Source organism: Bufo bufo, chromosome 1, assembly GCF_905171765.1.
Source record: "Bufo bufo chromosome 1, aBufBuf1.1, whole genome shotgun sequence".
Taxonomy (NCBI): Eukaryota; Metazoa; Chordata; class Amphibia; order Anura; family Bufonidae; genus Bufo; species Bufo bufo.
The window spans coordinates 108,548,749-108,576,408 of record NC_053389.1 but is presented as its reverse complement, the minus strand read 5'-3'; the positions used below and the strand labels follow the sequence as shown (position 1 = coordinate 108,576,408).

General features: G+C 45.3%; 1 protein-coding gene across 4 annotated transcripts in view; it reads left to right on the top strand.

Annotated features, from left to right (window-relative positions):
• The window catches only part of DVL1 (dishevelled segment polarity protein 1), a 231,790-nt gene extending 214,264 nt beyond the window's left edge, over window positions 1-17,526 (top strand). For all 4 annotated transcript variants that reach the window (XM_040427805.1, XM_040427815.1, XM_040427832.1 and 1 more), the window contains one exon: window positions 16,380-17,526. In XM_040427805.1, the coding sequence (XP_040283739.1) occupies window positions 16,380-16,786 (407 nt within the window). In that variant the 3' untranslated portion in view covers window positions 16,787-17,526. The remainder of the gene's footprint in view (window positions 1-16,379) is intronic.
• The last annotated feature ends 10,134 nt before the right edge of the window (window positions 17,527-27,660 follow it).

The following is a 27,660-nucleotide window of genomic DNA, read 5'->3' as shown; positions in this document are numbered from 1 at the left end:
TGAGGCCTTCTTGAAGGAAATCTAGAACCTTAGGCATAGGGGGAGGACTCAAAGGATCAACGGGAGTCCCCAAAAATCTTAAGAAAGTCTTCCATACTCTAAGATAAATAGTGGAGTTTACCTCTTTTCGACAGGATAATAGGGTGGAAATGACCTCTTTGGATAGACCTCTACGTTCTAATATTTCCCCCTCAAATGCGAAGCTGCCAAATGAAGGTTCTTTACTTCTGGATGATAGACAGGTCCCTGGAATAACAGATCGTGCCTGTCCGGAAGAATCCAAGGATCCGTCACGGATAGGATTCTTAGCCAAGAGAACCAGGTCCTCCTCTGCCAGAAGGGTGCAATTAGAATGAGCCTCGTCTGTTCCTGCCTCAGCTTCTGGAATACCTTTTGGAAGAAGTCCCAGAGGAGGAATGGCATACAGAAGTTGATCCGGCCAAGGAAGGGAGAAGGCGTCTATCCCTGATGGAGAATCTCTTGGATTCAGGGAAAAGAAGAGACTGCATTTTTTGTTTTGCTTGGTGGCGAAAAGGTCTATCTGAGGATGACCCCCAAAGATGAACTATCTGGTTGAAGACCTCCTGATTCAGGCACCATTCTGCTTGATCCAAATGGTTTCTGCTTAGGTAATCTGCGACTTTGTTTTCTGTTCCTTTCAGGTGTACTGCTTTGATAAAAGGAATGAAAGGAATGATTAAATAGAAAATTTCTGTGGTTAAGGACATAAGACGCTCTGATCTTGTACCTCCTTGTCTGTTTAGGTAGGAGAGCACCGTAGCATTGTCTGACAGTATTTTTACTATTCCCTTTAACCTGGGCAGAAAAGCTCTTAAGGCTAGCAGCACCGCTCTTAGTTCTCTGACATTTTGGGAATCCTGGCTTTCTGTTAGACTCCAAACTCCCTGCAGCACCCCCCACTGACAGAATGCCCCCCAACCAGTTGGACTGGCATCCGTGGTTATGGCTACTTGTTCTTGCAGAATCCAGGGGAAGCCCTGAGACAGATTTGAAGGCTGTAGCCACCAGTTTAAGGACTGCGGGGTGAGAGGGAGAGGGGTGTCCAGCGGGGACAATGATCCTTGCCATTCTCTTAGGATCCGCCACTGCAGCGTCCTGGAGCAAAACATGGACCAACCTACTGCCGGAATTGTGGAGGTCATTCTGCCAAGAACTGCCATCTCTTGTCTGATAGTTCAATTTTTTTAAGCCACCAAGACTCGCATGTCTTCTCTTAATTTGTCTACTTTGTGCTATGCACCGTAGATTTACTGAATCTAGGATAAAACCTAGAAAGACACATTTTTGGGAAGGGTTTAGGTTGCATTTTTCCCAGTTTATCTGCCATCCAAGATTTAATAAAATGTTTACCACTTCCAGCAAATGAGAGGATAGAAGTTCCCCAGACTCTGCTACTATCAGGAGGTCATTTAGGTAAGGTATAACGAGAATGTCTTTTTCCCTTATGTGGGCCATGACCTCTGCCATTAACTTTGTAAAAAGTCTTGGAGCCTGGGAAATTCCAAACGGAAGAGCTCTGTACTGTAGATGATGTACCTGACCTTCCAACCTTCCATAGACACAGTTACTCTGAGGTATTTCTGAAAATCAGCATGAATAGGGACATGATAGTAAGCGTCCTTCATGTCTAAGGTGGCCATGACACAGTCCTTGAAAAGATGCTTTATTGACGACTGCACAGACCCTATTCTGATTTTTTTGTAGATGAGGTATTGATTTAAGTCTTTCAGATTTATGATCATTCTGAAGGAACCGTCCTGCTTGGGTACAAGAAAAAGGGAAGAATAAAACCCCCTTCCTTTTTCTGAGTCTGGGACAGGAACTAGGACATTTTTCTTTAAAAGAGAAAACACTTCCTCTTTTAAAGCTATTTTTTTTGCTGAATTTTGAGTTAAACTTTTTTAAATTTTTTTTAGCCTTTCTGGAGGGGGAGAGATAAACTCTAGAAGAAAACCGTAATTCACGATACCATTTATCCAGGGGCTTGCAAAAAATTTTCCCCAAGCCCAAGAAAAAAGAGATAGTCTTCCCCCCCACAGGACAGTAACCATCATTGTTGGCTAGACTTGGGGCCTGAAGAGGACTGGGAATTAAAGAGGAAACCTCTATCCCTTCTACCCTTGTTATCTCTCCACCTGTTTTGATTTTTATTTGATTTATTGAAACTTCTCTTATTTTTCTGAAAAAACTGCTGCTTCCTAGGGGGATTAGACATGGGAAACCCCTTCTTATTATCAGAGGCTTTTTCCAAGAGGTCATCCAAAACTGAACCAAACAGAAATTCACCCTGACATGGGATAGAACACAGTTTGTTTTTAGAACTTGTGTCCCCAGACCATCCCTTCAGCCAAATCGCTCTTCTAGCTGAATTGGAAAGAGCGGCGGATCTGGCATTTAATCTTAATGCATCAGCTGATGCATCTGAAATAAAGTCGACCGCTTTAAGTATAGTGGTGAAAAAACTTAGGAGCTGGTCCCTAGAGGTTTTATTCTGGATGTGGGATTCTAAATCCTGAAGCCACAATTTCAAAGATCTGGCAGTGGAGGTAGTGGCTATATTAGGCTTAAAGGCCTTAGTAGAGGCCTCCCAAACTTTTTAAGGTATAACTCAGCCCTTCTATCCATTGGGTCTTTTAGGGGCGCCAAGATCGTTTAAAAGGCAAGGCAGATCTTTTTGAGATTTTCGCAGTAGGGGCATCTAGTTTAGGAGGCCTGTACCAACAGGATGACTCGCCTTCATCAAAGGGATATTTTCTTTTTACACTTCTGTGAATAAAAAACGTTTTATCTGTTTTTTTCCATTCTTTTTGAATTAAATGTTTTAAATTTTTGTTTAAAGGAAAGACTCTAGATGTTTTGCGACCCAGATCCCCAAACATTATATCTTGAATGGACTTTTTTTTTTTGGATTCATCCACCTTCTTCGTGGTTCTAATAGCCTTGAGTAAGGAATCTGTATCCTCAGGGGAAAATAAAGGTCTACCCGAGGAAACTTCATCTGAGGAGGAGCCTGAGCTATCTAGGATCTCTCCTTGCTCACTCTCCTTGGAAGATTTAATATAAGATATGATATCAGAATGACCTTGCTTGCCCGCGGTTGAGGGAGGTAGGCACTTCTTAAACATTTTGAAAGAATCAGAGACCTCAGATTTGACAATCTCTTTGATGCTCTGAAGTAATGAAGCGGATTCCTCCTCTACCACTTTATTAGCACAATGCTGACATAACATTTTAGACCAGGAAGAGGCGAGTTTTTTCTTGCTGACGGCACACTCTCTTCCCTTAATTTTAGCAGTGGCTTTCCTAGGAGCCTCTTTAGTATTCGGTCTGCCATCATGACCATCCTGTACATCAGCGCGCTGGATGAAATCCAAACAACCCAGGTCGGGTCCCTGCCGGCGTATCAGATGCGGCCTTAATGGGGAGGATGTGCAATCTTGGTTCCGGAACGCTGGCTACCTGGAACCAACATGCATTCTAAATACCGAAAGTTGCAACCCGCAACTTCCGGTCTACGCACAGAGCGTGCCTAATAAGGAAAATGACCTCCCCCTGCGTCTGTAAGGCTAGTGGAAGCCAGAAGAAGCAGTACCGGCCCCAGATCTCCCAAGCCAGGAGGATCCGGCACTGAAAACGCCAGCTTGACAATTTAACCATAAGTCCGAGACCCAGAAGGACACTGCCCCAGACTTGGCAGGCGGCTCCTAGTGGAGTCTTACGCCGCACTAGGTAACCCACACTAGCAATAATGTGCTGGGCTCCTGCAGCCTAATTCTCTAAGCTCTCCACCGCATGTCCTATCCTTAGGACAGGAAACCGGAACTAACTGAGGCTATAGGGGCAGAGCCCCTCCTTATGAGCTCTCCGCAAGCGTTCCTGTCCTGATGAAGGAGGCGGTCTCTCAAGGGTGTTGTCAGGGGTGTAGGGGAAAATAGCGCAAATAGAATATCTCACACGTAGAATGTTTTTGTAAGAGAAAGTAAATGACAAAAGTAACATGACTTTCATGTTTCTATGTTTCTATCCTGAATAGCAAAATGAAATTTAATGGTGTTACAACCCACTTAAAACACCTGCGCCCCTTTAATAATTGTGGCACATCTCATGCAGGTGGTGCAGAGATGGTGTTAATAAATGTCCCCTATAGTGTTTAGACCATGAGTTTAATATAATGAAACTACATCTTCTAAAGTGGTATAGGAATTTACAGGTGTGCTTATAGTATATAGAATACTAAATGCGTGGTATATAAAACATGATTTATCAACTCAAGGGCAGTACAAGACGGGTACATCTTAAAGGGGTTCTGCACTTTGTTTAAACTGATGATCTATCCTCTGGATAGATCATCAGCATCTGATCGGCGGGGGTCCGACACCCGGGACCCCCGCCGATCAGCTGTTTGAGAAGGCAGCGGCGCTCCAGCAGCGCCGCGGCCTTCTCACTGTTTACCGCCGGCCCAGTGACATCACGACTAGTATCAACTAGTGTGGGCGGGGCTAAGCTCCGTTCACTTGAATGGAGCTTAGCCCCGTCTAGGCAAGTTTATACTAGTCGCGACGTCACTGGGCCGGCGGTAAACAGTGAGAAGGCCGCGGCGCTGCTGGAGCGCCGCTGCCTTCTCAAACAGCTGATCAGATGCTGATGATCTATGCAGAGGATAGATCATCAGTTTAAACAAAGTGCAGAACCCCTTTAATATTTGCAGAGGTAAGGGCCCATTCACACGGCCGTATGAACGGGTCTGCACCCGTTCTGCAATTTTGCAGAACGGGTGCGGACCCATTCATTTCAATGGGGCAGCAAAAGATGTGGACAGCACACCATGTGCTGTCCGCATCCGTAGTTTCGTTCTGCAGCCCCGCAAAAAATATAGATCATGTCCTATTCTTGTCCGCAATTGCGGACAAGAATAGGCATTTCTATGCGAGTGGCGGCCATGTGCGGTCTGCAGATTGGGAATTAGCCCTTAGTGTCATTCTTAAAAGTAAAGGAGAAGTCTCAAACACTACAGCCTTGATCATAGACCCTCGGAGATCTGCAGAAGATGAGCCAATATGAACAGTTTATAAAGTAGCAAAGAAAGAGATAGACACACTTTTAGGGAAGGGGAATGCAGAAGATGGTAAAGAAAGGGTTTATAATGCACAAACTGAAACAAAAAGAGGCTTATTAAAGGAGTGCTCTGGAAATTCATAAAATAAAATTACTGAAAACACCTAAATCTTACTTTAGTATAAACACATTCCCAAATAACTTTTATTATTTATAATGACTCATATTCTCTACATAAAATGGCCGCTGCCTTGTTAGCACACACACAACCCGTCCTAATAACACAGCTGGACGGGTTACTTCAGAGCAGTGAGCTAAATAGCTTCTGCCGCCCTCCTCACTGCTCTGCCTGTCATGAGTTACAATTAGAGTTGAGCGAACACCTGGATGTTCGGGTTCGAGAAGTTCGGCCGAACTTCCCGGAAATGTTCGGGTTCGGGATCCGAACCCGATCCGAACTTCGTCCCAAACCCGAACCCCATTGAAGTCAATGGGGACCCGAACTTTTCGGCACTAAAAAGGCTGTAAAACAGCCCAGGAAAGAGCTAGAGGGCTGCAAAAGGCAGCAACATGTAGGTAAATCCCCTGCAAACAAATGTGGATAGGGAAATGAATAAAAAAAAAAAAAAATGACCCAATATCAATTGGACAGAGGTCCCATAGCAGAGAATCTGGTTTCACGTCAGCAGAGAATCAGTCTCTTCATGCCATAGCAAAGAATCTGGCTTCATGTCAGCACAGAATCAGTCTCTTCATGCCATAGCAGAGAATCTGGCTTCATGTCAGCACAGAATCTGTCTTCATGTCATAGCAGAGAATCAAGCTTCACGTCACCCACCACTGGAACAGGCCACTGTCACACATTTAGGCCCAGGCACCCAGTCAGAGGAGAGAGGTCCCGTAACAGAGAATCTGGCTTGATGTCAGCACAGAATCTGTCTTCATGTCATAGCAGAGAATCAGGCTTCATGTCACCCACCACTGGAACAGGCCACTGTCACACATTTAGGCCCAGGCACCCAGGCAGAGGAGAGAGGTCCCGTAACAGAGAATCTGGCCTTATGTCAGTGCAGAATCAGTCTTCATGTCATAGCCGAGAATCAGGCTTCAGGTCACCCACCACTGGAACAGGCCACTGTCACACATTTAGGCCCCGGCACCCAGACAGAGGAGAGCGGTCCCGTAACAGAGAATCTGGCCTTATGTCAGCGCAGAATCTGTCTTCATGTCATAGCAGAGAATCAGGCTTCACGTCACCCACCACTGGAACAGGCCACTGTCACACATTTAGGCCCAGGCACCCAGGCAGAGGAGAGAGGTCCCGTAACAGAGAATCTGGCCTGATGTCAGCACAGAATCTGTCTTCATGTCATAGCAGAGAATCAGTCTTCACGTCACCCACCACTGGAACAGGCCACTGTCACACATTTAGGCCCAGGCACCCAGTCAGAGGAGAGAGGTCCCGTAACAGAGAATCTGGCCTTATGTCAACACAGAATCTGTCTTCATGTCATAGCAGAGAATCAGGCTTCACGTCACCCACCACTGGAACAGGCCACTGTCACACATTTAGGCCCAGGCACCCAGGCAGAGGAGAGAGGTCCCGTAACAGAGAATCTGGCCTTATGTCAGCGCAGAATCTGTATTCATATCATAGCAGAGAATCAGGCTTCACGTCACCCACCACTGGAACAGGCCACTGTCACATATTTAGGCCCAGGCACCCAGGCAGAGGAGAGAGGTCCCGTAACAGAGAATCTGGCCTTATGTCAGCGCAGAATCTGTATTCATGTCATAGCAGAGAATCAGGCTTCACGTCCCCCACCACTGGAACAGGCCACTGTCACACATTTAGGCCCAGGTACCCAGGCAGAGGAGAGAGGTCCCGTAACAGAGAATCTGGCCTTATGTCAGCGCAGAATCTGTCTTCATGTCATAGCAGAGAATCAGGCTTCACGTCACCCACCACTGGAACAGGCCACTGTCACACATTTAGGCCCCGGCACCCAGACAGAGGAAAGCGGTCCCGTAACAGAGAATCTGGCCTTATGTCAGCGCAGAATCTGTATTCATGTCATAGCAGAGAATCAGGCTTCACGTCACCCACCACTGGAACAGGCCACTGTCACACATTTAGGCCCAGGTACCCAGGCAGAGGAGAGAGGTCCCGTAACAGAGAATCTGGCCTGATGTCAGCGCAGAATCTGTCTTCATGTCATAGCAGAGAATCAGGCTTCACGTCACCCACCACTGGAACAGGCCACTGTCACACATTTAGGCCCAGGCACCCAGGCAGAGGAGAGAGGTCCCGTAACAGAGAATCTGGCCTGATGTCAGCACAGAATCTGTCTTCATGTCATAGCAGAGAATCAGGCTTCACGTCACCCACCACTGGAACAGGCCACTGTCACATATTTAGGCCCAGGCACCCAGGCAGAGGAGAGAGGTCGCGTAACAGAGAATCTGGCTTCATGTCAGCACAGAATAAGTCTTCATGTCATAGCAGAGAATCAGGCTTCACGTCACCCACCACTGGAACAGGCCACTGTCACACATTTAGGCCCCGGCACCCAGACAGAGGAGAGGTTCATTCAACTTTGGGTTGCCCCGCAATATAATGGTAAAATGAAATTAAAAATAGTATTGAATGAGGAAGTGCCCTGGAGTAGAATAATATATTGTTAAGGGGAGGTAGTTAATATCTAATCTGCACAAGGGATGGACAGGTCCTGTGGGATCCATGCCTGGTTCATTTTTATGAACGTCAGCTTGTCCACATTGGCTGTAGACAGGCGGCTGCGTTTGTCTGTAATGACGCCCCCTGCCGTGCTGAATACACGTTCAGACAAAACGCTGGCCGCCGGGCAGGCCAGCACCTCCAAGGCATAAAAGGCTAGCTCTGGCCACGTGGACAATTTGGAGACCCAGAAGTTGAATGGGGCCGAACCATCAGTCAGTACGTGGAGGGGTGTGCACAGGTACTGTTCCACCATGTTAGTGAAATGTTGCCTCCTGCTAACACGTTCCGTATCAGGTGGTGGTGCACTTAGCTGTGGCGTGGTGACAAAACTTTTCCACATCTCTGCCATGCTAACCCTGCCCTCAGAGGAGCTGGCCGTGACACAGCTGCGTTGGCGACCTCTTGCTCCGCTTCTGCCTTCGCCTTGGGCTTCCACTTGTTCCCCTGTGACATTTGGGAATGCTCTCAGTAGCGCGTCTACCAACGTGCGTTTGTACTCGCGCATCTTCCTATCACGCTCCAGTGTAGGAAGTAAGGTGGGCACATTGTCTTTGTACCGGGGATCCAGCAAGGTGGCAACCCAGTAGTCCGCACACGTTAAAATGTGGGCAACTCTGCTGTCGTTGCGCAGGCACTGCAGCATGTAGTCGCTCATGTGTGCCAGGCTGGCCAGAGGTAAGGACAAGCTGTCCTCTGTGGGAGGCGTATCGTCATCGTCCTGTGTTTCCCCCCAGCCACGCACCAGTGATGGGCCCGAGCTGCTTTGGGTGCCACCCCGCTGTGAACGTGCTTCATCCTCATCCTCCTCCACCTCCTCCTCATCCTCGTCCTCCTCGTCCTCCAGTAGTGGGCCCTGTCTGGCCACATTTGTACCTGGCCTCTGGTGTTGCAAAAAACCTCCCTCTGAGTCACTTTGAAGAGACTGGCCTGAAAGTGCTAAAAATGACCCCTCTTCCTCCTCTTCCTCCTGGGCCACCTCCTCTTCCATCATCGCCCTAAGTGTTTTCTCAAGGAGACATAGAAGTGGTATTGTAACGCTGATAACGGCGTCATCGCCACTGGCCATGTTGGTGGAGTACTCGAAACAGCGCAACAGGGCACACAGGTCTCGCATGGAGGCCCAGTCATTGGTGGTGAAGTGTGTCTGATCCGCAGTGCGACTGACCCGTGCGTGCTGCAGCTGAAACTCCACTATGGCCTGCTGCTGCTCGCACAGTCTGTCCAGCATATGCAAGGTGGAGTTCCACCTGGTGGGTACGTCGCATATGAGGCGGTGAGCGGGAAGGCCGAAGTTACGCTGTAGCGCAGACAGGCGAGCAGCGGCAGGGTGTGAACGCCGGAAGCGCGAACAGACGGCCCGCACTTTATGCAGCAGCTCTGACATGTCGGGGTAGTTGCGAATGAACTTCTGCACCACCAAATTCAGCACATGCGCCAGGCAAGGGATGTGCGTCAAACCGGCTAGTCCCAGAGCTGCAACGAGATTTCGCCCATTATCGCACACCACCAGGCCGGGCTTGAGGCTCACCGGCAGCAACCACTCATCGGTCTGTTGTTCTATACCCCGCCACAACTCCTGTGCGGTGTGGGGCCTGTCCCCCAAACATATGAGTTTCAGAATGGCCTGCTGACGTTTACCCCGGGCTGTGCTGAAGTTGGTGGTGAAGGTGTGTGGCTGACTGGATGAGCAGGTGGAAGAAGAGGAGGAGGAAGCTGAGTAGGAGGAGGAGGAGACAGGAGGCAAAGAATGTTGCCCTGCGATCCTTGGCAGCGGAAGGACGTGCGCCAAACAGCTCTCCGCCTGGGGCCCAGCCGCCACTACATTTACCCAGTGTGCAGTTAGGGAGATATAGCGTCCCTGGCCGTGCTTACTGGTCCACGTATCTGTGGTTAGGTGGACCTTGCCACAGATGGCGTTGCGCAGTGCACACTTGATTTTATCGGACACTTGGTTGTGCAGGGAAGGCACGGCTCTCTTGGAGAAGTAGTGGCGGCTGGGAACAACATACTGTGGGACAGCAAGTGACATGAGCTGTTTGAAGCTGTGTGTGTCCACCAGCCTAAATGACAGCATTTCATAGGCCAGTAGTTTAGAAATGCTGGCATTCAGGGCCAGGGATCAAGGGTGGCTAGGTGGGAATTTACGCTTTCTCTCAAATGTTTGTGAGATGGAGAGCTGAACGCTGCCGTGTGACATGGTTGAGATGCTTGGTGACGCAGGTGGTGGTGTTGGTGGTACATCCCATGTTTGCTGGGCGGCAGGTGCCAACGTTCCTCCAGAGGCAGAGGAAGAGGCCGAGGCGGCGGCAGCAGCAGCAGAAGAGGCCGAGGCAGCAGCAGAAGAGGCCGAGGCGGCAGCATCAGAAGAGGCAGCAGGGGGAGCCTGAGTGACTTCCTTGTTTTAGAGGTGTTTACTCCACTGCAGTTCATGCTTTGCATGCAGGTGCCTGGTCATGCAGGTTGTGCTAAGGTTCAGAACGTTAATGCCTCGCTTCAGGCTCTGATGGCACAGCGTGCAAACCACTCGGGTCTTGTCGTCAGCACATTGTTTGAAGAAGTGCCATGCCAGGGAACTCCTTGAAGCTGCCTTTGGGGTGCTCGGTCCCAGATGGCGGCGGTCAGTAGCAGGCAAAGTCTCTTGGCGGCGGGTGTTCTGATTTTGCCCACTGCTCCCTCTTTTGCTACGCTGTTGGCTCGGTCTCACCACTGCCTCTTCCTCCGAACTGTGAAAGTCAGTGGCACGACCTTCATTCCATGTGGGGTCTAGGACCTCATCGTCCCCTGCATCGTCTTCCACCCAGTCTTGACCCCTGACCTCCTGTTCAGTCTGCACACTGCAGAAAGACGCAGCAGTTGGCACCTGTGTTTCGTCATCATCAGAGACGTGCTGAGGTGGTATTCCCATGTCCTCATCATCAGGAAAAATAAGTGGTTGTGCGTTAGTGCATTCTATCTCTTCCACCCCTGGGGAAGGGCTAGGTGGATGCCCTTGGGAAACCCTGGCAGCAGAGTCTTCAAACAGCATAAGAGACTGCTGCATAACTTGAGGCTCAGACAGTTTCCCTGATATGCATGGGGGTGATGTGACAGACCGATGGGCTTGGTTTTCATGCGCCATCTGTGCGCTTTCTGCAGAAGACTGGGTGGGAGATAATGTGAACGTGCTGGATCCACTGTCGGCCACCCAATTGACTAATGCCTGCACCTGCTCAGGCCTTACCATCCTTAGAACGGCATTGGGCCCCACCAAATATCGCTGTAAATTCTGCTGGCTACTGGGACCTGAGGTAGTTGGTTCACTAGGACGTGTGGCTGTGGCAGAACGGCCACGTCCTCTCCCAGCACCAGAGGGTACACTAACACCACCACGACCACGTCCGCGTCCCTTATTAGATGTTTTCCTCATTGTTCCCGTTCACAACAATTTTGAGAATGGCAAATTTGGGAATGCTTTTTCAACCCAGAACAAAAAGTCTGCTTTTACGGTCACTACAAATAACTTGACCAGCTAAAACTGTGCAGATTTGGTTGAATAGAGATGTGAGACCTGTTTTTTTTTGCGCTGTGTGACAGTTATAGGTTTAATCACAGAATGACACTTCTATCAGCACGCTAGCGTGTGTCTTAGGTTTTTCTGAATCACACTATCAATACCTTCAATGTAAGATTTTCTTTTTGGGATAGATTTCAAGTAGGCCTCAAATACCACAAACTAGTAATTTTGAGAATGGTAAATTTGGGAATGCTTTTTCAGCCCAGAACAAAAAGTCTGCTTTTACAGTCACTACAAATAACTTGACCAGCTAAAACTGTGCAGATTTGGTTGAATAGAGATGTGAGACCTGTTTTTTTTTTGCGCTGTGTGACAGTTATAGGTTTAATCACAGAATGACACTTCTATCAGCACGCTAGCGTGTGTCTTAGGTTTTTCTGAATCACACTATCAATACCTTCAATGTAAGATTTTCTTTTTGGGATAGATTTCAAGTAGGCCTCAAATACCATAAACTAGTTATTTTCAGAATGGCAAATTTGGGAATGCTTTTTCAACCCAGAACAAAAAGTCTGCTTTTACGGTCACTACAAATAACTTGACCAGCTAAAACTGTGCAGATTTGGTTGAATAGAGATGTGAGACCTGTTTTTTTTTTGCGCTGTGTGACAGTTATAGGTTTAATCACAGAATGACACTTCTATCAGCACGCTAGCGTGTGTCTTAGGTTTTTCTGAATTACACTATCAATACCTTCAATGTAAGATTTTCTTTTTGGGATAGATTTCAAGTAGGCCTCAAATACCATAAACTAGTTATTTTCAGAATGGCAAATTTGGGAATGCTTTTTCAACCCAGAACAAAAAGTCTGCTTTTACGGTCACTACAAATAACTTGACCAGCTAAAACTGTGCAGATTTGGTTGAATAGAGATGTGAGACCTGTTTTTTTTTTGCGCTGTGTGACAGTTATAGGTTTAATCACAGAATGACACTTCTATCAGCACGCTAGCGTGTGTCTTAGGTTTTTCTGAATTACACTATCAATACCTTCAATGTAAGATTTTCTTTTTGGGATAGATTTCAAGTAGGCCTCAAATACCACAAACTAGTAATTTTGAGAATGGCAAATTTGGGAATGCTTTTTCAACCCAGAACAAAAAGTCTGCTTTTACGGTCACTACAAATAACTTGACCAGCTAAAACTGTGCAGATTTGGTTGAATAGAGATGTGAGACCTGTTTTTTTTTTGCGCTGTGTGACAGTTATAGGTTTAATCACAGAATGACACTTCTATCAGCACGCTAGCGTGTGTCTTAGGTTTTTCTGAATCACACTATCAATACCTTCAATGTAAGATTTTCTTTTTGGGATAGATTTCAAGTAGGCCTCAAATACCACAATCTAGTAATTTTGAGAATGGCAAATTTGGGAATGCTTTTTCAACCCAGAACAAAAAGTCTGCTTTTACGGTCACTACAAATAACTTGACCAGCTAAAACTGTGCAGATTTGGTTGAATAGAGATGTGAGACCTGTTTTTTTTTTGCGCTGTGTGACAGTTATAGGTTTAATCACAGAATGACACTTCTATCAGCACGCTAGCGTGTGTCTTAGGTTTTTCTGAATTACACTATCAATACCTTCAATGTAAGATTTTCTTTTTGGGATAGATTTCAAGTAGGCCTCAAATACCACAAACTAGTAATTTTGAGAATGGCAAATTTGGGAATGCTTTTTCAACCCAGAACAAAAAGTCTGCTTTTACGGTCACTACAAATAACTTGACCAGCTAAAACTGTGCAGATTTGGTTGAATAGAGATGTGAGACCTGTTTTTTTTTTGCGCTGTGTGACAGTTATAGGTTTAATCACAGAATGACACTTCTATCAGCACGCTAGCGTGTGTCTTAGGTTTTTCTGAATCACACTATCAATACCTTCAATGTAAGATTTTCTTTTTGGGATAGATTTCAAGTAGGCCTCAAATACCACAATCTAGTAATTTTGAGAATGGCAAATTTGGGAATGCTTTTTCAACCCAGAACAAAAAGTCTGCTTTTACGGTCACTACAAATAACTTGACCAGCTAAAACTGTGCAGATTTGGTTGAATAGAGATGTGAGACCTGTTTTTTTTTTGCGCTGTGTGACAGTTATAGGTTTAATCACAGAATGACACTTCTATCAGCACGCTAGCGTGTGTCTTAGGTTTTTCTGAATCACACTATCAATACCTTCAATGTAAGATTTTCTTTTTGGGATAGATTTCAAGTAGGCCTCAAATACCACAAACTAGTTATTTTCAGAATGGCAAATTTGGGAATGCTTTTTCAACCCAGAACAAAAAGTCTGCTTTTACGGTCACTACAAATAACTTGACCAGCTAAAACTGTGCAGATTTGGTTGAATAGAAATGTCAGGTCTATTTTTTAGGCGCTGGGTGACAGGCTCAACTTGCCCCTGATGTAATATATGGCCAAAAAATAACCACACTGTTGATGGTTAAATGCACTTGGGTGACACAGGCTCAGCCTGCAGCTGATGTAGGATATAGCACAAAATAACCACACTATCGATGGTTAAATACACTTGGTGATAGCTCGTGCTGGCGCACCACAAGTCACAAAATGGCCGCCGATCACCCCAGAAAAAAAGTGATCTAAAAACGCTCTGGGCAGCCTCAAAAAAGTGAGCAAGTCAATAATAGCACTTCAATGATCCACAGCTGCAGATCGATCACAGAATGAAGTCTTTTGGAGGAGTTAATCACTGCCTAATCTCGCCCTAACGTCGCAGCTGCAACCTCTCCCTATACTGATCATAGCAGAGTGACGTGCGGCGCTACGTGACTCCAGCTTAAATAGAGGCTGGGTCACATGGTGCACTGGCCAATCACAGCCATGCCAATAGTAGGCATGGCTGTGATGGCCTCTTGGGCCAAGTAGTATGACGCTTGTTGATTGGCTGCTTTGCAGCCTTTCAAAAAGCGCCAAGAAAGCGCCGAACACCGAACCCGAACACGGACTTTTACGAAAATGTTCGGGTTCGGGTTCGGGTCCGTGTCACGGACACCCCAAAATTCGGTACGAACCCGAACTATACAGTTCGGGTTCGCTCATCCCTAGTTACAATCCTACATTCAGCTGATAACATCTTCAGCTGTGTGTGTAGAAACGGAGTGAAGTGAAGGTACAGAGAGGAGGACGGGTGGGGGCTGTGGCTGATGAGGACCAGCGTTTGTATATAAGATTATACTTCATGACAGGCAGAGCAGAGATGAGGATGAGGCAGCTCTTTAGCTCACTGCTTTGAAGTAACTTGTCCTCCTGTGTGATTAGGATAGGTTCTGTGTGTGCTAATAGGATGGCGGCCATTTTATTTCCCCTGATCCTTGCCCCATAGAGAAAACAAGCCATTATAAATGATAAAAGCTATTTGGGAATGTGTTTATAATAAAGTAACATTTAGGTGTTTTCAGTCATTTTGTTTTATTATTCCTAGATAACCCCTTTAATTAGCCTATTTATGTTTATTATTATTTTGTTTCAGTTTGTACACTATTAACCTTTTCTCCACCATCTTTTCCCTTCCTGCAGTTCCCAGCCCGCTGTCTCACTGGGAAATGGTAAAAGTGTGTCTATCTCTTTCTGTGCTAGTTTATAACCATTCATATTGACTCATCTTTTACTGATCTCTGAGGGTCTCTGATCAAAGCTGTAGTGTTTGATACTTCTCCTTTGTTTTTAAGAATGATATCAACCTTTAAGAGCAACTGTTTCAAAAATAGTACTAGGAAGAGAGTCGTCTGCACTGTTAGTATACAGCTTGTAGCAGAGTCAGATTAAGAAATGTCTGAGCCCGCGGACAGTAAGGGTCATAGACCCCTTCCCTTTTGTATCATTGGTAGCTGTGTAAATCTGTATGCAGTAAGCTCCCTCTAGTGGTGGCTGCAGGCAGACTAAATGTCATCATTTGACTCTTATGGGATTTAGCTCCAATTGCTATAAACATATATGGTATGTAGCAGTTCGGAGTGGGATATTTATTTATTTTTGACCAGTTCAGATTGGTATAAAACAAATAAGGGACGCTCATATTTCCATTCCCATCCTTCCATTCCAGTGCTCTCCTTCCTGGTCCCTCTTGACTCGCAGGAAATGCCAGCTCAGCCAGTCACTGAGGTGACCTGCGTAAGTCTGTGATTGGTTGAACTGGCTTTTCATGTGTGTCGAGATCTGACCAGGAAGTTGAGACCAGAGGCTGGACAATCCCTTTAATGATCTAGGTAGTCCTTAATTGTCCAAAGTGGTATTCCATCCACATCTTGAACACCTGGTTAATGTCACACATTAATTTATAATTGTCTTGGTCTTGCACATTTCCCTTCATCCTGATCCACATCCTCGTGTGGTTGAATGGCGATATAATTGCACGTTAAGGGTTTGAGATATCTATGTATTTAAAAAATCTGCAGGGAATCAGATCATTAAAAAAATGTTATGCTTACCATCCGGGACCCTTTTCATTTCAGCATTGCTGCTCTGTTCTCCCTGATGGCTTTGTTGTTCTGTCTACAGTGATGACAGGCCTTATACCGCACATGACCACTGCAGCCAATCAATGGCCTCACATACCAATGCTGAGGTCAGTGATTGTCTACAGAGGTCATCTATGGTGTGTGACATCATTGCTGTAGCAAAAATGTTATGTCAAGGTTGCAGTGGCTGGGAGGAGAGGAGCGGCATCGCTGAAATGGTGGGGTTCAGGTAGGTAAGTATTAAAAAAAAAATTTATAGCATGATGCGATCCCTGCCTATTATAAAAAAAATCTCATACGACCTGAAACATGAAAAATTCTGGCTGTACTTTAGCAATCAAAATGAATATCCAGTGTATTCATCTCATGATTATCACCCCAAAGTTACCCTTCTGCATGTAAGTAATAATGTACTGTATAATATCACAAATTTCCACTGCAGAAATTAGCCAAAATCAGAGAAATTGCATGAACGATGTGACATACGTGTATCAGTACCACATCCTAATATTTGTGCTTATTTAACTTTTACAGGCAGTAAAAGCAGTGGCTCCAGTCGCAGCAATAGAGAGGGAAAAAGATCATCCGGCCGAGAGAAGGACCGCAAGTCCACTGGCAGTGGCAGCGGATCTGATCGTGCCCCCAGCAGCGGAGGAAGAAAAAGTGAAAGGCCAGTGAGCCAACATAGTCACCGGAGTCATAGCTCAGTGCCACGTAGCGAACGCAGTCACCGCAGCAGCCACCACTCTCATGGTCCCCCGGGTCTACCCCCACTTTATAGCCTGCCAAAGATTGGGAGCAAGGTGTATGGAACCAGTGGACCCCCAGGGGGACCCCCTGTCCGAGAGCTTGGAAGTGTTCCCCCAGAACTGACCGGAAGCCGACAATCCTTTCAGAAGGCCATGGGAAACCCCTGTGAATTTTTTGTGGACATCATGTGACAACCAAAGTGCCTTCTGAGTCAGCCACTAGAACCCCTAAGAAAGCTTAGAATTTGAAAAATTCCTTATAAAAAAAGGATTAGCACTGCCATATCCAGCTGCCAAGCCATAACGAATGGAAGAACTGAATGCAGCTCCACTGTACGATGAGAGAAGGTTTTAGATGTACAGGTCTGTAGCACATTTTGGAGAGGTCCTCTGAAAAAGACACAAGCCTACTAATGTCCATCGTCCTGCCATTTTGAGTAACCCTGGGTGGTTGCAGAGTTTTAAGTCTTAACTGCCCAATGAATTCAATGGAAGTGTATACAGTTTGGACATTCCTCAAAAATCTGCACTTTCTCTTAGGTAGTTAATGGCCAAAAAAGTATCCCTGGTATTGACCATGAATACTGTGAGCGGTAGCAGCTCCTCATGAATACCATGATGTTTTAAAGGGGCTCTGCTGAAATATGATAGTTCAAATAACAGACCAGTAGACATGATCACACTCTGGAGAAGGGGATTGTCCCATCCATATGAAAGGAGTAGGTACATGCTGTAAATCCCTATGGATATAGCCCAAGATTATGGACAGGATAAACAACTCCTTTCCTTGAAGTTGTGAACCTGGAAAATTAGCACTTAGGGTACTTTCACACTTTGGGCAGAGTATTCCGGCAGGCAGTTCAGTCGCCGGAACTGCCCGCCGGATCCGCCAATCCGGACGCAAACTGATGGCATTTGTCAGACGGATCCGGATCCGTCTGACAAATGCATTGAAATACCGGATCCGGTATAATTTATTTTTTGTTGCATTTTTAAAGGTCTGTGCAAAAGCTGGATCCGTTTTGCCAGAAGACTTCATGCCGGATCCAGCACTAATAGACTTCAATGTAAATTAATGCCGGATCCGGCATTCTGGCAAGTGTTCAGTATTTTTGGCTGGAGATAAAACTGCAGCATGCTGCGGTATTTTCTCCGTCCAAAAAACGTAAAAGGGACTGAACTGATGCATCCTGAACGGATTGCTCTCCATTCAGGATGCATTAGGATAAAACTGATCAGTTTTTTTCTGGTATTGAGCTCCTGTGACAGAACTCAATACCGGAAAACAAAAACACTAGTGTGAAAGTACCCTTAGGCCTCTTTCACAGTGGCGTTGCGGGAAAATGTGCGGGTGCGTTGCGGGAACACCCGCGATTTTTCCGCGCGAGTGCAAAACATTGTAATGCGTTTTGCACTCGCGTGAGAAAAATCACGCATGTTTGGTACCCAAACCCGAACTTCTTCACAGAAAATAATAGCATTCTGAATACAGAATGCATAGTACAATAAGGCTGGAGGGGTTAAAAAAAAAATAAAAAAATATTTAACTCACCTTAGTCCACTTGATAGCGCAGCCCGGCATCTCCTTCTGTATTATTTCTTCAGGACCTGGGTAAAGGACCTGTGGTGACGTCACTCCGGTCATCACATGATCCATCAAATGATCTTTTACCATGGTGATGAATCATGTGATGGACCATGTGACGACCGGAGTGACGTCACCACAGGTCCTTTACCCAGGTCCTGAAGAAAGAATACAGAAGGAGATGCCGGGCTGCGCTATAAGGTGAGTTAAATTATTATTATTTTTTTTTAACCCCTCCAGCGCTATTTTACTTTGCATTTTGTATTCAGAATGCTATTATTTTCCCTTATAACCATGTTATAAGGGGAAATAATAATGATCGGGTCTCCATCCCGATCGTCTCCTAGCAACCGTGCGTGAAAATCGCACCGCATCCGCACTTGCTTGCGGATGCTTGCGATTTTCACGCAAACCCTATTCACTTCTATGGGGGTTTGCAAAATTGCGGAACGGATGCGGACCCATTTTGCGGACATGTGAATGGACCCTTAGGGACCACATTTTATTAGCATGTATTGTGGACATAGATTACAGGGCAATGGTCCAGCACCTGATAGGTGAGAACCTCGTTTGATTGAGAATTCATAAGAACATGGTTGACCTGCATGACTTGCCCATCATGTGCAGTACTGAGCAATGGGATTGTAGACAATCCTATGGCATATGAACCTCATGAGGAGGGTGTCCTGATTGGGACACCACTCTATTGGTCAGAGCGAAGAGCCGCTGAGTATCGGTAGCTCCTACTCTGGTGAATAGATGGCGACTCAATGGCTGCCATGTAAAACTATAAATACTATATTTTCCCTGTAGCAGTTTTTCAACCAAAATTAACAGCTGACTGCCAAGGGTTTCAGAAGCTGGACCCACGGCTCAGCTCATCGTTGGCCCGCTTCATTTTGAAAAGTGGCTCTTTCTTGGACTACCCCTTTAAGCAGTCTGGTGCTCTATTATTTGAGATATATGTACCAGAAAAGGAGGACCCCTTTAAATAATGTGTGGACAATCATATCTGCATTGAACAGCCAGCACTAGACTCTACCGCCACCTACGTGTCAATCACTACTGAGTAATTAAAATAATGTAGCCTAAATCACACTGAATGTAAGGATAGCTTTTATGTTACAGTAGATACAACTGTTTCCAATGTCCCATTTATGGAGGAAAGCACTTATAAATGTGTCCAACACCTTTGATCCTTCCAGTTGACCAGTCAGGAATTCTTCACGTTCTGGCCATTTCCTACTAACTGCGCTACACATGTACAGAAATCTGTGTATAGATAATTAGCTGTAATTTAATGTTTTTTTTTTTTTTTTAATACATATGTGAATATTGGTGTAAATAACAGTTACAGAGCAGAGTTAACTCAACTTTTTTCCTTTCATTTAAAAATCCAACAAGAATGAGCTCAATCGGGTGCCATAGATGTTATATGGACTACAACTCCCAGGATTCTCTGCCAGTGCTGACAATCATGAAAGATGTGGCTATGTAACTGCTGCGGCTGTGACGGTCGCCTGTTCCTGCACTGTGTTTTCCAGCAGCTGACCATAAAACCGTATTAATCGTAGAGAATGCATTGACATTTTAATTTATTGTGAAAGATTAAACAACATTCATGAACTTTAGTTTCAGCGTCTTTGATGAAGGTGCCCTGCCGTTCAGGGAAGTAAGGGGCATCGACAGCAGGACTGCTTTAACATTTTAGCTCCATTCAAAATTAACGAGAATCTGTTCAGTGCCATGGAGGCGGGCCCTTTGTGTTCAGTGCCATGGAGGCATGCCCTTCATGTTCAGTGCCATGGAGGCGGGCCCTTCATGTCCAGTGCCATGGAGGCGGCCCTTTCATGTTCAGTGCCATGGAGGCGGGCCCTTCATGTTCAGTTCCCTCGGTCTCTGCACTGAACACTCCCCAGACCCTCCCCTCGGCTGATTGACGGCCCTAGTAGTAAAGTTGCCATCAGTCCCTAATTTTCAGAGACAGTCCCAGCAAATTTAGGCTGTTCCAGGGAAAAAATGGATGGTGCTTATATTAACCCTGCCCATAAGTGGGTGGACCCAATGGGTTTGGCCGTTCCCTTAGTGGGGCTTACATGCCCTGAATTTACCACAATGTTGGTAAGTATGTAGTGGTCTCCAGATATAGTCACACATCCCCCCCAGATTACCTGCCACAGATACTGCACCAAAGAACCAGCTACAAATTCTAACCTCAAAGTGGCCTCAGATACCTCAAATGCCTGCCACAGATGTACTCCAGGCCCCGGCTTATGCTGCCTTCTCTCCTGGGTGTCTACATTAATTCTGAGGTTCACCACACACGTCATCATTATCATGTCCATGTAATGGGGAGACTGGGGGAATTTCACTATGTTCCTTCTGATCATAGAGACCCTTATGAAGAGGGCTGAAATGTTAGAATTTCCTGCTTCTTAGTCTTGTTAGCAGCACATTTCTAGGAGTTAGACCCCTTGCAGACGAGTGTGAGCGGATTAGGTACGGATGCGTTGCGGATGCGCTCAGTGAAAAATGTGCGATTTCGCAAGCAAGTTCATGCAGTTTTGTCTGCTATCGCGTTCAGTTTTTATCGCGCAGGTGCAATGCGTTTTTCTCGCACGTGCTGAAAAAAATTAAGGTATACAAACAACATCTCTTAGCAACCATCCGTGAAAAACGCATCGCATCCGCACTTGCTTGCGGATGCGATGCATTTTTCACGCAGCCCCATTCACGTCTATGGAGCCAGGGCTGCGTGAAAAAACACAGAATATAGAACATGCTGTGATTTTCACGCAACGCACAAGTGATGCGTGAAAAACAACGCTCATGTACACAGACCCATTGAAATGTATGGGTCAGGATTCAGTGCGGGCGCAAAACTCGCTCATCTGAAAGGGGTCTTAGAGGGAAAATAGATTACTTGCCCATATCAATCCGTTACGTAGACAGATTAGCCCCTATGACACTTGACTTGTGACCGGTCAAGATGTATGTCCACAGTATGAGCACAACATCATGAAAGAGGGAAGGAAGATTAATTTTTCCACTTGGACACTGTACTTCAAAGCCACATTGTATGGGATAGTCTGGGTTTTCCAATATTTTTAACATCTGGCAGGATGTGGGTCAGAGGTTTCTGAGCAGCTGGCTGTAGGATATTCGCCTTTAAGCTCATTCACAAAGTACTACAAATACAGGTATGAACAGGAGGCCTCACTGTGTCACGCCATTGTCTGAAAAAGTGGTATTTCTGTGCCAGAGGAAGCTTTCATTTTCAGAAAAAACAATGATGTTTCTGCTGCACCCTGCAGAATGATCGGAGTATAACTCGGAATTAAAAAGAAGTGTCCAGCAAAGACCTTTCTGCATTTTAGAGGGGAATTTCTCTCCATCACCATTTACACGTCCATAGAATGGGTCCGCATCTGTTCCGCAATTCTGTGGAACGGGTGCGGACCCGTTCATTCTCAATGGGGAAGGAAAGGATGCGGACAGCACACATTGTGCTGCCCTCATCTGCATTTCCGGTCCGCGGCTCCATACTTCAGGTCCGCGGCTTCCGAAAAAAATAGAACATGTCCTATTCTTGTCAGCAACAGCGGACAAGAATAGGCATTTCTATAGGGGTGCCGGCCCGGTGTATTGCAGATCCGCAATACACTACGGACGTGTGAATGGACCCTCATAGCGCTTAGAGATGGGGATGAGAAGGGGACCCCCTCTATGATAAGGCATGTGGACATCTGGTCATTCTCATGAGACAATTCCTTTACAGGGGTATTTCAACTATTGACGGCCATTTTTGTATTCTTACTCCCATATTTTCCTCTGATAAGCGACATAACACTGAGGGTGCGTCTTCATTGACTTGATCAATCCTTGGCCTAAAGATTGGCTTTGCGCCAAAATGTCAACGAATAATGTGAAGGATCGCTACCATCAATTAACAGTCCATATGTGAATATTCTGTGTAATTGTGTTATTGAAAAAATGGGTAAATGCTTTTCTGGATATAATTGTTTTAAGTCCACGTCCTTTTTTTGGGGACTTTTGGCATGGCAAACAGCCTTGCTTGACATTGCTAGACCATCATTCTGACCACGGGGAAGGAAGGGAGGATGAGTGACTCAATTATATCCGAATTATACTAATCTACTATTTTACTAACAGATAACATCTCCTCACAGCAGTAGTAAACTGACAATGGATTACCTATCTATATAGGAGTTTTCTCTCTTTGCTGACTGCTACAGAAGGACAATACTTGTATTTAATTTTCAATGGCATAGTACTGACAAGATGAAAAAGAAAAACTGTCAAAAAAATCATTAAAAAAGTTTTCTATACATATTGATTAGACTGGGGGCTTAAAGGGTCACTCAGATTTTAACGTCAACGTCCTACTCTGCTACTTTGAGGGTTATGCTAAATGTCCCCCCTTTAGCTGTCTGACATCCAGATCTAATGAATATTAACTGCCACCACTTGTCATATTAAGTGGACAAGGCGCCTTAAACTAGGTAACTCGCAATTACCCACCTCAACCCACTAGTAGCAATCACAGGATTACTACACCAATATACATAATATTTCTTTTGAGGTCGTGAAATCGTTTAGAACACAATAAGGCTGTTATTAAAGTGAAGTTTTAATATCTAAAAGACAGCGCGTACAAAAAATACAGCTGCCAAAAGGTAAAATACAAGGACATACAAATGCAATGCAAAAATAACAGTTTGAAAATAAAAGGGATAAAAGAAATGGAACTTAATACGTTACAAGGTGGTAGAAGTCCGGTTGCTTGGGGGTAGCAGGAAGATCGGCAAATTCATCAAACAAGTTGTCCCCCAAAGAAATGACAACTGTCTACAGTGACACATACACCTTAAGAAGGTCTGCAGAGGCCCCCCACTAGCCCTTCTGCCTCATTTACCCAAGTCAGGACTGATGCTAGTGTGTACGCTGATGGCGTTTTACAACCAAGTTTTAGGAGGTCAATGCTTGTCTCGGAATCTGTCCACTAAGATAACTTCTCCTATGGGCATCATAGAAACGTCATACCACGTTCATCCAACCCGTCATAATGTTTCGCACACGTGCATATCAAACATGAGAGAGAAAGGGTTAGAGAAAGTACAGGGTGCAGAGCCCTGATTGAGGCGACGGTCACACAGGTGATGCCGGTGGATGGCCTAGTTCCAATTATAAATTAGGTCCAGTATTTCTTGGATGAATCTTCATCTGCATGGTTTTTTATACCTGACCCCTACTGAAGATCATGGTATCCTCTACCTGATGTTTTGAATGGCTCCTCTAGGACCAGGTCTTTGAGGACATCTCAAACGCTACATAATGTTTATGATGGGGTAATATATTTTCTGAGTGAAGTTGTTCTGCTTCCCTAGTTTTGTTTATACAGCCCTGGTGTTCTGGGTTTGGGAATAAGGCATCAATGATTTTATGGCCAGCCACAAAAATGTCTCTTCTCTGATACCTACAAATTATTTTGCTATCTATATCACCACAGTTGAGTATAAAAAAATACCCCTTTCTGACAGACGTGTCCCTTCAAGTAATTTAGGCTATAGTCTGTAACCATGGAGATACATAGGAGCTGTATACATAAAGATTAGACTCTTGCAAAGTTGTATTTAAGTCATATGCATTAAAAAAATCTATTGCAAAACAGCCATAATTAGGAACTTATTGTCATTTATGCAGTCCTATCTGCAGGCAGCAGGTTATAGAGCAGGAGAAGCTGAGCAGATTGATATAGAGTTTTATTGAAAACTGTATAGGGGAGATTTAGCAAACTGGTGTAAAGTAGAACTGGCTTAGTTGCCCATAGCAACCAATCAGAATTCACCTTTTATTTTTAACAGCTCCTTTGGAAAATGAAAGGTGGAATCTGATTGGTTGCTATGGGCAACTACACCAGTTCAACTTTACTCCAGTTTGATAAAACTCCCCCAATGTATTTAAATCTGTTCATTCTGGGCTTAGGAGTCCAGTGGGCGGTTCTGTACCGTGGTTGACAACTACTTCTGTATGACTGTGGATACAGAGATAGTAGCCAGTCAATGATTAGGACTGCCCACTGGACTCCTAAGCCCAGAATAAACAGAAGTTTAAATGAATGAATTACAAGTTTTGCCGAATTTCTCCCCACAAAACTATATACCGATCAGCCCAGCTCCTCCTGCTCTATAACCTGCTGCCTGCAGATTAGACACCATGTACAGTGAGACTGGCTCTTTTACACCCTTTCATGGTTACAGTCTACCCTTATTTCCAGCCAATGGACACACTGTAAGTGGCGCTGTTTCAGCATTAAAAGCAGACCTTTTTTTTTGTAATCTTGCATGACCCTTTAATATTAGTACCCAAAATTAGAAGTGCAAGGGACATAAAGGGTATATTCACACAGCAGTCACTCCCATTTTGCATCCTTTTTCTGTTTGTCTAACGGACGTAAAAAAAATATATAAATTTCATTGCCTTTTTTTTTTAAACATCTTAACCCCAGCAGTGCCCTCAGTATGCCCTTCCCCCATAGTGATCCCTGGACATCCAATGTCCCCCATAATGTCCCCAGTATCAATAATGCCCCTCTTAGTGACACCCATTCTGCTATTGAAAAAATAATAATAATCACCTCACCACAGGCACTAGTGGGAACACTTGCTCGTTGCTGGAGGCAGCGGGACCTGATGCTCCCAGTATGATCATGTGACATCACTACGTTGGAAGTGGCAGGTCATGTGACCTCTTGTACGGCGCAAGTGTGCATGTGATGTGTTTTTTTAAACCACTGAAAAGTGCTTTTTTCCCATAGTGTACCAGTTTTCATCAGCCGTTAGACAAGTGCACTTCTGTCTAAAAGGCCATTAAAAACAGGTCCTTAAAATGGGCTGTGTCACTTCAACAAATGGCATTTATTATGTAGAGCAAGTAAATACAAGGCACTTACTAATGTATTGTGATTGTCCATATTGCTTCCTTTGCTGGCTGGATTCATTTTTCCATCACATTATACATTGCTCGTATCCATGGTTACAATCACTCTGCAATCCATCAGTGGTGGCCGTGCTTGCACACTATAGGAAAAGGCACCGGCCCACATGTACTACCACGATCCCGGCCACCAGAATGGCCGAGACTTTTTTCCTATATTGTGCAAGCACGACCACCACTGATGGATTGCAGGGTGGTCATAACTGTGGAAAGAAGCAGTGTATAATGTGATGGAAAAATGAGTCAAGGAAGCAATATGGATGATAACAATACATTAGTAAGTGCCTTGTATTTACTTTCTGTACATGATTATTGCTATTTGCTGAAGTGAGACAACCCCTTTCATTTCAATGGGGCCCATCTCCCCTGGAAAACGACCAAAAATAGGACATCCTATTTTTTGATTGCCGCTATTCACTGGACACTAAAATAAAAACGGCCATGTGAATAGCCCCATAGACTTTAATTGGTTCTGAAAATGACTGTGTGACGGCCATTTACAAAAACAGCAGTCACACGGCCATTTGTCACCTAAGTGAAATGTGATAACACAGGAGAAGCTTCCACACTAGTGGAGCCAAACAAATGTAGACACTTTATACAGTGCACAGATTAGAGATGTCACATATACAAACAGAGAGATAGAGCAGAAAGTATCACATAAACAGGGTGGCAGCAAATATGGGCGACACACGGCAATCACCCTAAGAATAGAGACTGTGAGTGTGTCACCTAGAAGTGGCAATACAAGAGTCACAGTCATACCGTACAGGAGATCAGAGATGATAGCTGGAATGTGTTATGTACATTATGGGCACACAGTCACAATGTTTGCTTAAAAGGAACCTGTCACATTGACTTTGTCACCTGTCTGAGCTGCAGGCGCCATGTTATAGAGCAGGAGGAGCTGAGCAGATTGATATACAGTTTTGTGGGAAAATATTCAGTAAAACTTGTATTTCATTCATTTAAATCCCTGCTCATTCTGGGCTCTGAAGTCCAGGAGGCGGTCCTATCAGTGATTGACAGATATCTCTGTATACACAGTCATAGAGGGAAGGCTGTCAGTCACTGATAGGACCGCCTCCTGGACTTCAAAGGCCAGAACGAGCAGGGATTTAAATAAATACACTATACATCAATCTGCCCAGCACCTTCTGCTCTATACCTTGATGTCTGCAGATTACTGCCACCAGTACATGATTTACAGAATAAAAACAATATATCAATCTGCTCAGTTCCTCCTGCTCTAGAACATGCTGCCTGCAGATTGCTCTGCTTTTTCACGGTGACACCCTTTTACGGGTCTAGTAAAATTGACACTGGGAAGCCAAAGGACTCTATAATCACAAGTTACAATGGGAAACTGGTGTGGTAGGTACCAGCAATGACCAAACTGGAGCAGATGCCAGGGCCTCCTTGCCTCGTAAGGTCCAATGGTGCTGGGTAAAAATGCTCTTCACTTGTCAAGCCAAGGGGGCAATGGACTTTGGCTCATTATAAGTTTGTCACCCTAAAAAGGGTTGTTAGTCCGAAAAAAATGGTCAGAATGGCATAACAAAATTCTAAAAAAGTGACACTCTTCTCACCGATCCACTGCCACCCCAATTTCAAAGTTCACTGGGTTCCTGGACCTCTCCTGTTCCAGTGCTTACCTGGTCCACATTGGTCTCCGATTCCTGGTCCCGTTTGACACACACATGATCTCCAATCAGATGATCACTGGCTGCAGTGGAGACCTGTCTCAGCCAGTAATTAATTGAGCCGTAATTTCCAGTTTGTTGAGTTGAACCAGAAACATTATGCCATTCGGATAATTTTTATTTATTTATTATACACTGCTCAAAAAAATAAAGGGAACACAAAAATAACACATCCTAGATCTGAATTAATTAAATATTCTTCTGAAATACTTGGTTCTTTAGGCCTCTTTCACACTTGCGTTGTCCGGATCCGGCGTGTACTCCACTTGCCGGAATTACACTCCGGATCCGGAAAAACGCAAGTGTACTGAAAGCATTTGAAGACGGAACCGTCTTCCAAATGCTTTCAGTGTTACTATGGCACCCAGGACGCTATTAAAGTCCTGGTTGCCATAGTAGGAGCGGGGAGCGGGGGAGCGGTATACTTACAGTCCGTGCGGCTCCCCGGGCGCTCCAGAATGACGTCAGAGCGCCCCATGCGCATGGATGACGTGATCCATGCGATCACGTGATCCATGCGCTTGGGGCGCCCTGACGTCACTCTGGAGCGCCCGGGGAGCCGCACGGACGGTAAGTACACTGCTCCCCCGCTCCCCGCTACACTTACCATGGCTGTCAGGACTTTAGCGTCCCGGCAGCCATGGTAACCACTCTGAAAAAGCTAAATGTCGGCTCCGGCAATGCGCCGAAACGACGTTTAGCTTAAGGCCGGATCCGGATCAATGCCTTCCAATGGGCATTAATTCCGGATCCGGCCTTGC